The following is a 14,583-nucleotide window of genomic DNA, read 5'->3' on the forward strand; positions in this document are numbered from 1 at the left end:
AATATCTCTCTCTCTCTCTCACACACACACACACACACACACACACACACACACACACACACACACACACTCCCCACCCTATCATTGTCTTTTTTCCATCCAAGATAGTAAATGAGGTTAAAAAGCAGCAGAGAAGGTAACCTTTTCTTTATACAGAATGGAATCTTCAAAAAGAGGATATTAATCTTCAAAGAAAATTTTCTATGAGTTGCCAAATGCTGTTCTGAGCAGGTAAAGTATAAAATAACTATTTCTAAGGATAGCTAAATCTTGTTCACAGTAAAATATTCAGCATGCTATATCCTGACCCATTATTTAATTTTTTCAGTCTCTTACCGTTTTCTCTTTATCTTCTTGTTTGCTTCCATCAGACTGAAACTAAAATTGAAAACAATCATGTTAGAAAGTTGACCACTGCCTTAGTTTTTATTCTTAAAATTACATTTGTTTGCCTTTTATATACATATATATTTGAAATATAACTTATCACTAATAAATATTGCAAATTTTCATGTATATTTTTAATCTCTAATTTTAAAAATCCATGAACTTTAAGTACAAATCGGGGAGGGGTGTTATTCCTGTCTGTATGTTGGGGGGGGGGGGTGAAGGGGAAGGGTGGATGGGGAGAGAGAGGGAGGGAGAGGGAGAGAGAGTGAGTGTGTCTCATGTAGCCCTGGCTGGTTTCCAACTCCCTAGTCCAGGTTGACCTTGAATTTTTGATCCTCCTGCCTTCACCTCCCAATGATTGGATTACAGGCATGTGCCACCACATTCAGTTTATATAGTACTAGGAATCAAGCCCAGGGCTTGATTCACTAGGCAAGCATTCTGCCAGGTGATCTATATTCCTAACCCTAAGTTATCAGTTTTAAATGTCAATTCTTTTCTCTTTATAAACCAAAGCTTCCTAAAACTCATAATAAGCATTAATTACTAAACTTAATGAAATTGTAACCATCACAGTCATTTAAATTCTAATGTATTTACATTTTCAATCCAGGTCCTTCTCAACCTTCCTAATGCTGCAACACTTTAATACAATTCCTCATGTTGTAGTGATCCCCACCCATAAATTTTTTTGTTGCTATTCCCTAACTATAATTTTGCCACTAAGTAGTATCTCAGTCCCTAAGACCATTGGAAATAGGTCATGACCCACAGGTAGAGAACTGATGTTTTGCAGAATCAATAAAATCAAATACTAATGGAACCAAATATCAAAATTAAGGAAATGAATTTTAGTTGCATTATAATTCACCACTACCAAAGCACTCAACAAAAAGTAAGTCCAAAATATTCGGGACACTGCTGACAGAAGAAAAAAAAATCACATCCTGAGTCTGTATTGTCCCCATACAGACTGAACCTTGAAGCGACTTGTTTGACAACACTGTCTAGTCACTTAACAATACTCTGAAAGCTAAGCAGAGTGGTTCATTCCTTTAATCTCAGCACTTAGAAGGCAGACCTCTGAGAGTCTGGTATCAGCGCACAGTGAGTTCCAAGGCAGGAGCCTGGTTTCAAACAAACAAACAAACAAACAAACAAACATTGCTAGTGGTGCCTACCAGTGTATATGTGTACAAAGATAAAAAACCAAAAGTACAAATAAAGAACTGATACCTAAGGACAATCTAGACATGAGGAAAAAGCCTAGTTCAAAACTCAAGCATGGGAAGGAGAAAGCTAGGATGCAAGCACGAACATTTGAAGGGTGTCTGTATGCTTCTGAGTAGGTTATTACAGGCATCTAAGTGCTTTACTTTACTTAACAATAATTCAAGATGCTTAACAACATATTTTCTTTTTCTAATTGTCAGGTTCAAAAAAATATGGTTCTCTTTCACAGATACAGCTGAGTCAACATGTATTTTGTCAGCAAACAAGGAATTCAATTATAGAAGAGTGGCCAGGGAGGAAAAAATGAAACAGCTATTGTTTGTTGACGCTTCATTTTTTTTATTGCTGTTAGAGAGCTGGTAACTCAGGTAACATATAAGGTACAACAGGGGGCAGAAGTGAGGATAGGTCATAATCAGAAAAACTAGGCTTTATTGTTTGCCATTTAAGGGCAGCTAGGCTACCCTGTTCCTACTACACGGTGATTTAAATAAGCCTAATTTTCACAGTAACGTAGCTGATTTGCTTCCCTGAGTTACTCTAGTGAGTTGCGAATGTCCACATGTTGAATTTTTTTATATTACATAAGAAAATATATTTAAATATTGAAAACAAAACAAAGCTACCTAGAAGAACATTAAACCTTTCCATCAAAACTGATTATAGCAAAGATTAAACAGAAATAATCAGGAGGGACATGCAAATCAAAAGCAAACTTTTAAAGATAAACACATTCTACCCCATTTATATTTTCTTTTTTTTAGTTTACTTCATTCTTAGATCAGAGGTAACATAGAATAGTCAATGCCACAGTGAACACCACATTGGAACAGGAGAGAGACAAGGAAGTGGATACAATGTGCCATTATTTACAAAGTACCATGCACTGAGCCTTTGAACAGAAAGAGGACACAAATCCCATCTTTGAGGTGACAACTCTTAAGCTACAAGATGTCTGAAGTACTTTGAGCATTTGAATTTTAAATGTAGACAAAACAAAGCACTCAGCTCTGTTTAGGAAGATTTATGTTTATCATCAAAATGAAAGAAGAGATTCCAACATCACTCTATAAAGTCAGTGCAGATGATGGCACTATAGAACAATATTCAGTACCAAAAAATAATGATAGGGAATTCACCAAGACAGGTTTCAGAGAGTTGAGAAATGAAGAAGACAAAACTAAACAAATAGCTTCTTATGACTAATGACCTAACTCAGTGCTTTTAACCCACGACTATTTCAAATGCTGCTTAAAACTATACCGTAACTCTGATTTTTAAAAAAAAAAAAAAAAAACACTTAAGATTTATGACCTGAATGGCTATAAAACATTATGGCACTATTTTTACTTACGTATTTTTTATACTAAATATGAATTATTAAGTACTTTGTAGGTGTGGTATATTAGATTTAAAACTACTTCAAATATGCATCAAAACTACTCTATAAAAAATGTTTTTGCTAGAGAGGATCCAAACAGGTCCCATTTAAAATCAATTCGAACCGACCTAGAGAGGTGGTATAGCAGTAAAAATCACTGACTGCTCTTCTAGAGGACCCAGGTCTGATACCCAGAACCCATGAGGCAGCTAGCTATAGCTCCTGTTACTCTCTGTATATAGCTAGCTATAGCTCCAGTTACTCTCCGTAATTTCAATTCCATTGAATCCAACTCCCCCTTCTGGCCTTTGCAGACATTGCACACTTACGCTACAAAGACCAAGGTGGAGCCAAAACACTCACACACATAAATCCAGATTTTTAAAAAATAATCAAGTAAACAAAACAATTAAAACTTCTGAAGGAAGTAGCACATGTCTAGAATCCAGGATCTAGAGGAATGAGGATGTTGAGTTTAAAGCAAGCCCTGGCTATTTATTAAGATAAAATAAAAATAATATGGAATTCAAAAACCTACCTCAATCTTCTCCTTCTCTCTCTGACTCTCTTCTCTCCCTGACCCCTTTCTCCCTCTCTCTCCTTCCCCTCCTCCCCTCCTCTCCAAGAGTTCCTGGAGGGCTTCTCGTCTCCTCTCCCCTTCCCTCCCCCACTCTGTCCTCCTCTGCCCCTTCTCTTTCTCTATTCCTTTCTCAACTCCCCTTCCCATGCCCCTAAATAAACTACATTCTATACTTTAAAAAAATCTAACTCATAGAAAAAGAACTACAGGAATGGATGGGAGACTACACATGAAAAGTCTTTCCTATGTTTCCAGTGCTAGATATGGCTATATTTAAATAGTTCCCTTTATAAAACAAAAAATAGTATGTGCATATAACTTTTGAAGACATTACTGCTTAAACATTAAATCTATTTAAAGATGCACTCTTATGTTTTGGTTTGGATTTCCCCAGAAGCAAACTATACTCAAGTGTAGGCACTCAACCCTAAGAAACACCAATTGAAAATTGGCTGTTTGGATAAAAAAGGTTCTGAGTCTCTAGAAATGTCTAGAAGACAATCAATCAATTCTTATCTTTCATTGGTTGAAATCTGAGCAAAGGGCCGTGAGATTGTTAGTGGTGAAAGAACCTGTGAACAAAGTTAATGACCTGAGATTGACTCCCCACAACCCACAGAGTGGAAGAAAAGAACAGACCCTAGCACGATATTCTGTAATCGACAGGTATACTCTGTGGGATGTATATGTAGACACACACGCACAGGCATATGCGCAGCATAAGTATATTTTTTATATTTTTCCTCCATCTTTATTAAATTGGGTATTTTTTTTTTTTACGTTTCAATTGTTATTACCTTTCCCGGTTCCCAGGTCAACATCCCCCAACGCTCCCTCCACCCGTTCTCTATGGGCATTCCTCTCCCCCACTCACCCCCCATTACCGCCCTACCCCCAACAATCCCATTTGCTGGGGTTCCAGCCTTGGCAGGACCAAGGGCTTCCCCTTCCACTGGTGCTCTTACTAGGCTATTCGTTGCTACCTATGAGGTCATAGTCCAGGGTCAGTCCATGTATAGTCTTTAGGTAGTGGCTTAGTCCCTGGAAGCTCTGGTTGGTTGGCATTGTTGTTCATATGGGGTCTCGAGCCCCTTCAAGCTCTTCCAGTTCTTTCTCTGATTCCTTCAACGGGGGTCCCGTTCTCAGTTCAGTGGTTTGCTCCTGTCATTCGCCTATGTATTTGCTGTATTCTGGCTATGTCTCTCAGGAGAGAGCTACATCCGGTTCCTATCCGCCTGCACTTCTTTGCTTCATCCATCTTATCTAGTTTGGTGGCTGTATATGTATGGGCCACATGTGGGGCAGGCTCTGAATGGGTGTTCCTTCTGCCTCTGTTCTAAACTTTGCCTCCCTATACCCTGCCAAGGGTATTCTTGTTCCCCTTTTAAAGAAGGAGTGAAGCATTCGCATTTTGGTCATCCTTCTTTAGTTTCATGTGTTCTGTGCATCTAGGGTAATTCAAGCATTTGGGCTAATAGCCACCTATCAATGAGTGCATACCATCTGTGTTTTTCTGTGATTGGGTTACCTCACTCAGGATGATATTTTCCAGTTCCCTTCATTTGCCTATGAATTTCATAAAGTCATTGTTTTTCATAGCTGAGTAGTATTCCATTGTATAGATGTACCACATTTTCTGTATCCATTCCTCTGTTGAAGGACATTTGGGTTCTTTCCAGCTTCTGGCTATTATAAATAAGGCTGCTATGAACATAGTGGAGCATGTGTCTTTGTTATATGTTGGGGCATCTTTTGGGTATATGCCCAGGAGTGGGATAGCTGGTTCCTCAGGTAGTTCAATGTCCAATTTTCTGAGGAAACTCCAGACTGATTTCCAGAATGGTTGTACCAGTCTGCAATCCCACCAACAATGGAGGAGTGTTCTTCTTTCTCCACATCCTCGCCAGCATCTGCTGTCGCCTGAGGTTTTGATTTTAGCCATTCTCACTGGTGTGAGGTGGAATCTCAGGGTTGTTTTGATTTGCATTTCCCTTATGACTAAATATATTGAACATTTCTTTAGGTGTTTCTCAGCCATATGGCATTCCTTAGCTGTGAATTCTTTGTTTAGCTCTGAACCCCATTTTTTTAAAAGATTTATTTATTTTTATTTACATTAAGTACACTGTAGCTATCTTCAGACACACAAGAAGAGGGCATCAGATTCCATTACAGATGGTTGTGAGCCACCATGTGGTTGCTAGGATTTGAACTCAGGACCTCTGGAAGAGCAGTCAGTGCTCTTAACCACTGAGCCATCTCTCCAGCCCCTGAACCCCTTTTTTTTTTGTTCTTTTTTTTCAGACCTGGGGACCAAACCCAGGGCCTTGCGCTTCCTAGGTAAGCGCTCTACCACTGAGCTAAATCCCCAGCCCCCTGAACCCCATTTTTTAATAGGGTTATTTGTCTCCCTGCAGTCTAACTTCACCTTCAGCAAAGTGGTTGGGTATAAAATTAACTCAAATAAATCAGTAGCCTTCCTCTACACAGAAGAGAAACAAGCCGAGAAAGAAATTAGGGAAACGATACCCTTCATAATAGACCCAAACAATATAAAGTACCTCGGTGTGACTTTAACCAAGCCAGTAAAAGATCTGTACAATAAGAACTTCAAGACTCTGAAGAAAGAAATTGAAGAAGACCTCAGAAGATGGAAAGATCTCCCATGCTCATGGATTGGCAGGATTAATATAGTAAAAATGGCCATTTTACCAAAAGCGATCTACAGATTCAATGCAATCCCCATCAAAATACCAATCCAATTCTTCAAAGAGTTAGACAGAACAATTTGCAAATTCATCTGGAATAACAAAAAACCCAGGATAGCTAAAGCTATCCTCAACAATAAAAGGACTTCAGGGGGAATCACTATCCCTGAACTCAAGCAGTATTACAGAGCAATAGTGATAAAAACTGCATGGTATTGGTACAGAGACAGACAGATAGACCAATGGAACAGAATTGAAGACCCAGAAATGAACCCACACACCTATGGGCACTTGATTTTTGAGAAAGGAGCCAAAGCCATCCAACGGAAAAAAGATAGCATTTTCAGCAAATGGTGCTGGTTCAACTGGAGGTCAGCATGTAGTAGAATGCAGATCGATCCATGCTTATCACCCTGTACAAAGCTTAAGTCCAAGTGGATCAAGGACCTCCACATCAAACCAGACACACTCAAACTAATAGAAGAAAAACTAGGGCAGCATCTCAAACACATGGGCACTGGAGAAAAGTTCCTGAACAAAACACCAATGGCTTATGCTCTAAGATCAAGAATCGACAAATGGGATCTCATAAAACTGCAAAGCTTCTGTAAGGCAAAGGACACTGTGGTTAGGACAAAACGGCAACCAACAGATTGGGAAAAGATCTTTACCAATCCTACAACTGATAGAGGGCTCATATCCAAAATATATAAATATATTTTTTAAAAAGCTGAGGAAATGGAGTATGGTATTAGTTCCCTGGCAATTCCCACCTTGCATGCATGTATAGCACATGATCCCAGGAATAAGCAGTGAGAAATCAGACATCATGCTAACTACTTGATGGAACAAAATAGTATATGACAGCATTTGCTATGTCCTGAACTTTAAAAAAAATAGGTCAGCAGTATCACAAATATTTTCAAATGTTATTTCAGTTCTTTACATTTGGGATTTTTCTTTTTTGAAATTAACTTCAAGGATTGTTGTTCCAAAACAACTTGAGGGCTGGCACAATGGCTCAGTGTTCAGAGGTTCAATTTCCAACATCTACACAGTGACTCACAATTCACTCTAACTCCAGTTCCAGGGAATCAGATGTCATCTCTGGCTTCTCGGGTACCTGAACACATGTGGTGTACACACACACAAAAAGAGACCCACACATATCTAAAAATTTAATTATTGGAAGTTGGAGTAAGGTTTGAAAAACTTATCTACCAAAAAAAAAAAAAACACCTTATCTACCTTCTTCTTATATGGAAATATACTTTTAGGAAGGATATAATTGACCATGTACCTGACATCACATCTTAGTAAAACAAGTCCCCTAAAAAAAAGTCACACACCATCTATATAGAGTTGCCATTTGCCTATTGGTACTTAGTATCTGAACCTAGGACGCATACTAATGTTAAAACTGATACATAAGCTTCCTGTCCGGCCTGCCATCAGAGAACAGAAGCCATAGTCCCCTCCTACCTAACCTCCTCACTGTCCCCTGCACAAGCCCATTGCCTAGGGCTTCAACAAGGGCCACAGCATACTGAAGTACATCAGCAAATCAAGGCACAGCCAACACTGCTGGCATCTCACCAAGCATACCAAGTTCATGGGGGACATAATCCACACATGAATCCACAGATTGACACCTTACAAGTGGCTCAAGGTGTTCAAGGACAAGTACTTCCTCAAGTTCATCAAGAAAAGAGTGAGATAGGGGTTGGGGATTTAGCTCAGTGGTAGAGCACTTGCCTAGCAAGCGCAAGGCCCTGGGTTCGGTCCCCAGCTCCGAAAAAAAAAGATCCAAAAAAAAGAAAGCTGCGATTTGATGCCACTGCCCTAGAGTGAGCTGCACCAAGAGAAAGGAGGAAGAGCTGAGCAACTTGCTGTCAGCTATGAAGAAGGCTGTAGCCAAGAAGGACTGATGCCCCCTACCCAATTCCCCTCAATAACCTTTATGCTCCACAAAAATGTTACATAAAGTCTGATTTGTAATCCATTCCCTAAATAGCTAAACACTGTCACATGAAAAAAATGAGTTAAGCTTAAAACCAATTAAAATAAATGACAATGCAAAGATAAACATCTCAGTAGTTCTCCCTGATCAGGCTCATTGAAAAGCAGGACTGTTTTATATTAAATTTGGTCTCGGTCATGTGTAGTGACCATTTGTGAGGCAAGAGATTCACATCTCCATGAGTTCAAGGCCAGTCTGGTCTATAAGCTCCAGGATAGCCAGCGATATACAGTGAAATGCTGCCTGACAGAGAGGGGTCGGAGGGAGGGAGAGGGAGGGAGGGAGGGAGGGAGGGAGGGAGGGGGAGAGAGAGAGAGAGAGAGAGAGAGAGAGAGAGAGAGAGAGAGAGAGAGGGGAGGGGAGAGGAGAGGAGAGGAGAGGAGAGGAGAGGAGAGGAGAGGAGAGGAGAGGAGAGGAGAGGAGAGGAGAGGAGAGAGAGCGCACAAGCAAACAAACAAAAAATTTGGGAGAAATGAGTCAGTGTTTAAGAGTACTGGCTACTCTTACAGAGGACTTGGGTTCAAATACACATGGTACCTCACAAACATCTTTAATTCTGGTAGTGAGAAATCCAATGCCTTCTTCTGGCTTGTGTGAGAACTCAATGCAGATAATGCATAGACATGTATGCAAGCAAAACATCCAAAAGTATAAAATAAAAATAAAATTTCAAAATTATAAAAACAGAAAACAGAACTTGGTCTCTAACTCTGTGTATAAAATTATTACAACAGAAAAAATACTCTGGGGGTACGACAAATGCTTTCAATAACAAGCATCTATTTGAAAATAAATATCTACTAGGAAATAACTATAATGAAAAGTTTAGTTGTTTTTAAAATATTATTGGGCTGATGAAATGGCTTATTAGGTAGAGATGCTTATCGTCAAAGCTGGTTTTAGTGAATGGAACCAGTGGAAGGAGAGAACGAATTCCCACACGTTTTCCTTTGACCTCCACACAGTGCTGTGGCATACATGCATATACACACAGAAACACAAAGTAAATGTCATAAAAAGTTTGCTTCTCAGAAAGGAAGTAAAGGACAAGGGGCAGGGGAACAACAGGAAGAAGGGCATCTACCTACCTCAAGATCCAGCTATACCACCCTTGGGCACATACCCAAAAGGAATCGATAGATAGATAGATAGATAGATAGATAGATAGATAGATAGATAGATAGATAGATAGATAGATAGATAGATAGATAGATAGATAGATAGATAGATAGATAGATTACATACATACATACATACATACATACATACATACATACATACATACATACATAGATTTATCAGAAGTTGAGAACTAAGCATCTCAGGCTAGAGATGTTATATCAGATGAGCATTCTACGCCACAAAATTTTTAAATAGTCTAAGTGTTTACAAATGAGGTAGTGGCATTGCTGGAACCATTCAATTTCTTGATTTAGGTGGTAGACACATGGGTGTTTAGTTTTAAAAAGGTCACTGAACTGTATATTCACAATTTATATATTTTTCTTTCATATAATTAATTTCAATAAAAAATTTAGTTAAAAAGGCAAATGAGCTAGGGACATAGCTCCACAGCAGAGCACATACTTAAACCATATAAAGCCCCAAACTCAATCCTTATCCACCCAAAGAAAAAAATACAGTAATAGGCCCTGAGCAGTTAGAGGTTGAAAAGCCTCCAAACAATTAATAGTAATGACTCAAAACTACATGAAAGAAGACAGGTAAGGAGGAGCAGGGTGCAAGTTATAATGGAAATCAACCAAAGGTTTTCCTAAGGGAGATACTTGAATCATATGCCTAGATCTGGAGTTTTAAAACATGTACACATAATCACCAATGGGACACTTTGGGCGTTCCACAAATTGTTAAAGGAAAAACAATTTTCCTTAACTCATGTTTGTTTGTTTGTTTGTTTGTTTGTTTGTTTGCTTCTAGAAATACTCATGAAAACAAATATATTCACATTTTATTTCAAATTTTAATTTTCTACTAGGAAGAAAACTTACTGACCTCCTTCATAAATGACTTGCCTATGCGCACGACTTTTGCAAATAAAATGGGATCATGTGAGAGGTGAGGACCAAGGTAGCAGAACATATTGAATACATCCCTCCTCAAATCTTCAAAGCTCTCTACTTGCTTCGGTGCTCTCTTATTTTGCAAAGCACTAACGGGTGAGCCTTTAGCACCTTTAGGAACACCAACTCTATTTAAAAAAAAAAGCAAGATTTAGAAATCTGTGCACTATATATATATACAGTCTCCAATATAAAACAATAATTTTCTTGTTCATATTTGCTTTAACTATTCTAGTCATCACTCACTTTATTACAGTAAATAAGTCTCAGCTGGCAAAACATAAAAATAAATTCAGTAAGCATGTTAAAACAAATCTCAGAAAGACAATGGTTCAAAATAGGAACTTAAATAAAGGAAGAGTTCTTGGTGTAGCTCTCAAGTAACATTTAACATGAGTTTAAGTTAAGCTTGGCCAGCAGAGACTGTGGTTCTAGGAATGGAGAGTAAGGCATGGACATCAGATATGTGACAAGGTGAAATCAAACATGTCTCAATCTGGGATCTACTGCTTACCTATACTGAGTATGAGGAAGTAGTGATAGGTAAGCTAACTGTCCAATTCAAGTTGTCATAAGACAGTATGCCCAGAGTTTTCCCATACACAGCAGGAGTCCTAATTTAAGTCTCAGGGCTCAATCTCTGAGAAGTCTGCACTGTCTACAACCCAGGTCGCAATGAAAGCAGCAGCTACACAGAAGACAAGGTTGTGGCTTTTGAAACAGGCTCTAATCTATGAGGCGGAAGCCAGAGCTGCTGCCAATACAGCTCCTAAGCTCCCTACAAATAGGCTGATGTCTACAGGACTAGTTGACACATTCAAGACAATAAAAAAAATTATACTAGTAATTTCCCAAAAGAAAGCCTGTCACAATGTCTTCATGTCTGTCTTCAGTCAGAACCATTAACACCAAAATAGAGAAATGTTTCCCTAAGACTAATTACAAAAAGGGAAACTTTCTGCTTCCCAAGAAGAAAAGGTAAAATAGGAAAAAAGTTATTTTCACTCTCAATAATGCACACAGGCTCGGGAAACATAACCTGGAGTTTTCATATTCCATTGCAGCACACATTCTAGGACACTGGGAAATCAGGAGAGAAGTCATGCACACATGGCTGACATACACTGTGAATAGTTCTTATGTTTTGAGGAAATATTGAAACAGATGCTAGATTTAAAGAGAAAAGATAGTACTACACAGATCTTTTTAGTAATCTGAAATTATCTGTATCTTAATGCTTAGTACAGAGTAACCAACCTTCGGTAGAGAGGCTCGACAGTTATGTGAATGAGCTTGCAAATAGCAAGAGCTATTAGCTTATGTGAAGCTGCATAGTACGGAGGCATCTGATCCATGATGTTCTGTGCATGCTGCCAATCACCAATCTTTAACAAAGCTTCCAACAAACCAAGTTTTTGGTTGTCAGGTGGCTAAAAATGAATAAACATAACAATGATATTTGGAATACAGATATTTCTCTTTAAAACTTGAGCTAAATATAATGTACATCAAACAGTTGCAATTCCTGGGAAACATCACAGTAACTGAATTTTCAATGAATTGAAAAAATATGATCTTTTGGACATTTTTTCTTGTTTTGCTGTTGTTGTTGCTTTATTTTCCCATTTAGAACACATACGCATTACAATTTATAAATTTGAAATTAAGTTGGACTTAATGCAATAGCATGTAAGAGATATTACCATCTTTGAGAATCCCTTTAGGACTTAAAGTGTATCATATACACAGAAAAATAAAATCAATATTTTGTGATTTTTTTTCTTTTATTTTGAAATTTAGAAGAAAAAAAGAGCAGTTTTCTTTGTGAAGGTACCATTCATATTAAAGTCAAAATGAGTATTACCCAAATCAAATTTTACATAATCAAAATTTAGAAAATATACTCCAGGGCTGGAGAGATGGCTCAGCAGTTAAAAGCACTGACTGCTCTTCCACAGGTCCTGAGTTCAATTCCCAGCAACCACATGGTGGCTCACAACCATCTGTAATGGGATCTGGCACCCTCTCTGTTGTGTCTGAAGACAGCCACAGTGTATATAATAAAGAAAATATACTCCATAAGGTGATTAAGCATGAGAAATGAAATAATGATTGTAAACAGTGTAAGTTTTCCTGGCCTAAGTGATGTACCTTTTCTACTTTCTCGTCATCTTTATCCTTTTCTTTGTCTCGTTCATCAAGTTTTTCAGAAGACAGTACAACCATTGTGAGTTTTCTTACAATTTGCTTAGCTTCCACAATTTCTCGTTTGTATTCATCCATAATACAATTATCAGCTGGGAGGAGCTAAAAATAAATCATTAAATTTTCACAAGTTATTACAAGCAGATTGCACATATAAAAAGCAGACTATTGTTCAATTAGTACAGCTATAAAGAAGAAGCCTAGCTTATTCACAGCTATGAATTCTTTCCAAGTAAGTTTGACCTATTATCTAATAATTTTAAAAGATCAGTACCTGAGTTTTACATACATGTTAAAGTTACATAGCAACAAATATTTTGTATCTTTGGTATTTTAAAAGTTCTAAATTCACACTACGGCGTTTGTTTCCCACTGAATTTATAAATATACCTAAAATCTATACCTATTCCATTGAGAATACCAGGAGCAGGGCTGCTCTGCAGTACAGCAGAGTTTTCCCAGCAGACTGGGCCTGGTGTTTGACTACAATACAAAATAAAAAGGACATACTTCACCTTTAAAAGCCAAGCATCACACTAAACAAAGTACTATACATACATACATACATACATACATACATACATACATACATATATATATATATATATATTCAAAAGGGTAGATTTGAATGTTCTAACTTCAATTACAAGAACTATTAATAATTTTACAATTCTCATAAGTCACAAACTTGTGTCTAGATCAATATGAAAAAGAAAGTCAACTCCATCATTGAGGGTTGATTATCTCAAATCTAGCTACCTTGTACATGTGGAGGATTATTACTTTAAGTATTTCATATTAATAAACCTGACACAAACAAAAACACAGTCAAAAATTATTTTCAGTTCTTAGGCACTACAGTGAGCTACAATAGGAATGTTACAACCCCTGTAATATGCATCATCTATTTCCATAGCCAAGGCTACTATAAACAAGCAGTAACCATTAGAGGTGAAATCTTCAAATACTGTACAGCAATAGGTACCTATCAGTTTCTAGACAATCCCCAATTTGTACAAATTATATATAAAATAAAAAACCCTAAAAACGACATTGTTTAGCACTTGACCTTTCTCCCCGTGAGCTAAGCACTGGTGATGATTAAAAAGAGCTATATATCTAATCTTGAAACCTCTAAGGGTAAGTAAGAGGACTTTACCTTCCATTGCTGATCAAAGAAGAAAATCCACTATATTTTTAATTTAGAGAAAGCAAAAATGGTTTCAAAAAACAAAACCTGGAAGTCTAGAGCCAACACTGAAGTGCTATATAATTGCCTAGCCCTCTTCCTCACCCCTGGGATGCATAAGAAATACTCTTAACAAAACACTTGACTTACATGTACATAAAGATCATCTAGATCAATGAGATTAAATTGCAGAAGGACTGCTGCAACTCTGTACAAAGACGAGGGCGTCTCACCACTTGGTTCCTAAAAGAACAATAATTCCTTAAGATATAGAGTAAAATTAAAATCTTACCTATTCTTATCTACCAATCATCAATAAAAATTAAGCAACACACTTTAATATTTCTTCATTATAAAATCAAACATCTGAACAATAGGGCAAAGACTTTTGCCAGCATCCCAAAACATCTTCAGATGTGTATAAGAAAACAGTTTTGGGATTAAGCATCTATTACAATGCCTAAGAATATTCAAGTAAAAGCTGAGACTTGAAAAGAATGTGAGATTTAAACTGTATAACATAATTTGCATTTGTTTACAGAGTTGTTATTGCGGTGTTTTACTGTACTTTTTTATACTTGCTTTTCAATTAGTTATCAGTGGCCAAGCAACAATATAGACAACATTGACAAATGTGGAAGTACATACTCTATACTTTTATGTCTTGAATTTTATGCCAACTTACACCCAGACTTCCTCTTCAAAACAGTTAAGATAAATCAGCATTTAAAACACAAAATGGCAAAGTTAATTCCAGATAAACTATGAGGGTCTATGTGTCTAGAAAAACATACTG

The 14,583-nt window shown here is 37.5% G+C and overlaps 1 protein-coding gene across 4 annotated transcripts in view; it reads right to left on the reverse strand.

Annotated features, from left to right (window-relative positions):
- Thoc2 (THO complex subunit 2) overlaps nucleotides 1-14,583 on the reverse strand; it is a 114,573-nt gene that overhangs the window by 57,567 nt on the left and 42,423 nt on the right. For all 4 annotated transcript variants that reach the window (XR_015646270.1, XR_015646271.1, NM_001191756.2 and 1 more), the window contains 5 exon segments: nucleotides 13,938-14,030; nucleotides 12,545-12,700; nucleotides 11,651-11,823; nucleotides 10,326-10,521; nucleotides 337-378 (listed from right to left, as the gene is read on the reverse strand). Coding sequence is in view for 2 of the 4 variants with exons in the window: in NM_001191756.2 (NP_001178685.1) it covers nucleotides 337-378; nucleotides 10,326-10,521; nucleotides 11,651-11,823; nucleotides 12,545-12,700; nucleotides 13,938-14,030 (660 nt within the window). In the remaining 2 variants the exon portion in view is untranslated.

This window comes from Rattus norvegicus, chromosome X (assembly GCF_021556685.1).
Source record: "Rattus norvegicus strain SHRSP/BbbUtx chromosome X, alternate assembly SHRSP_T2T, whole genome shotgun sequence".
Classification (NCBI taxonomy): domain Eukaryota; kingdom Metazoa; phylum Chordata; class Mammalia; order Rodentia; family Muridae; genus Rattus; species Rattus norvegicus.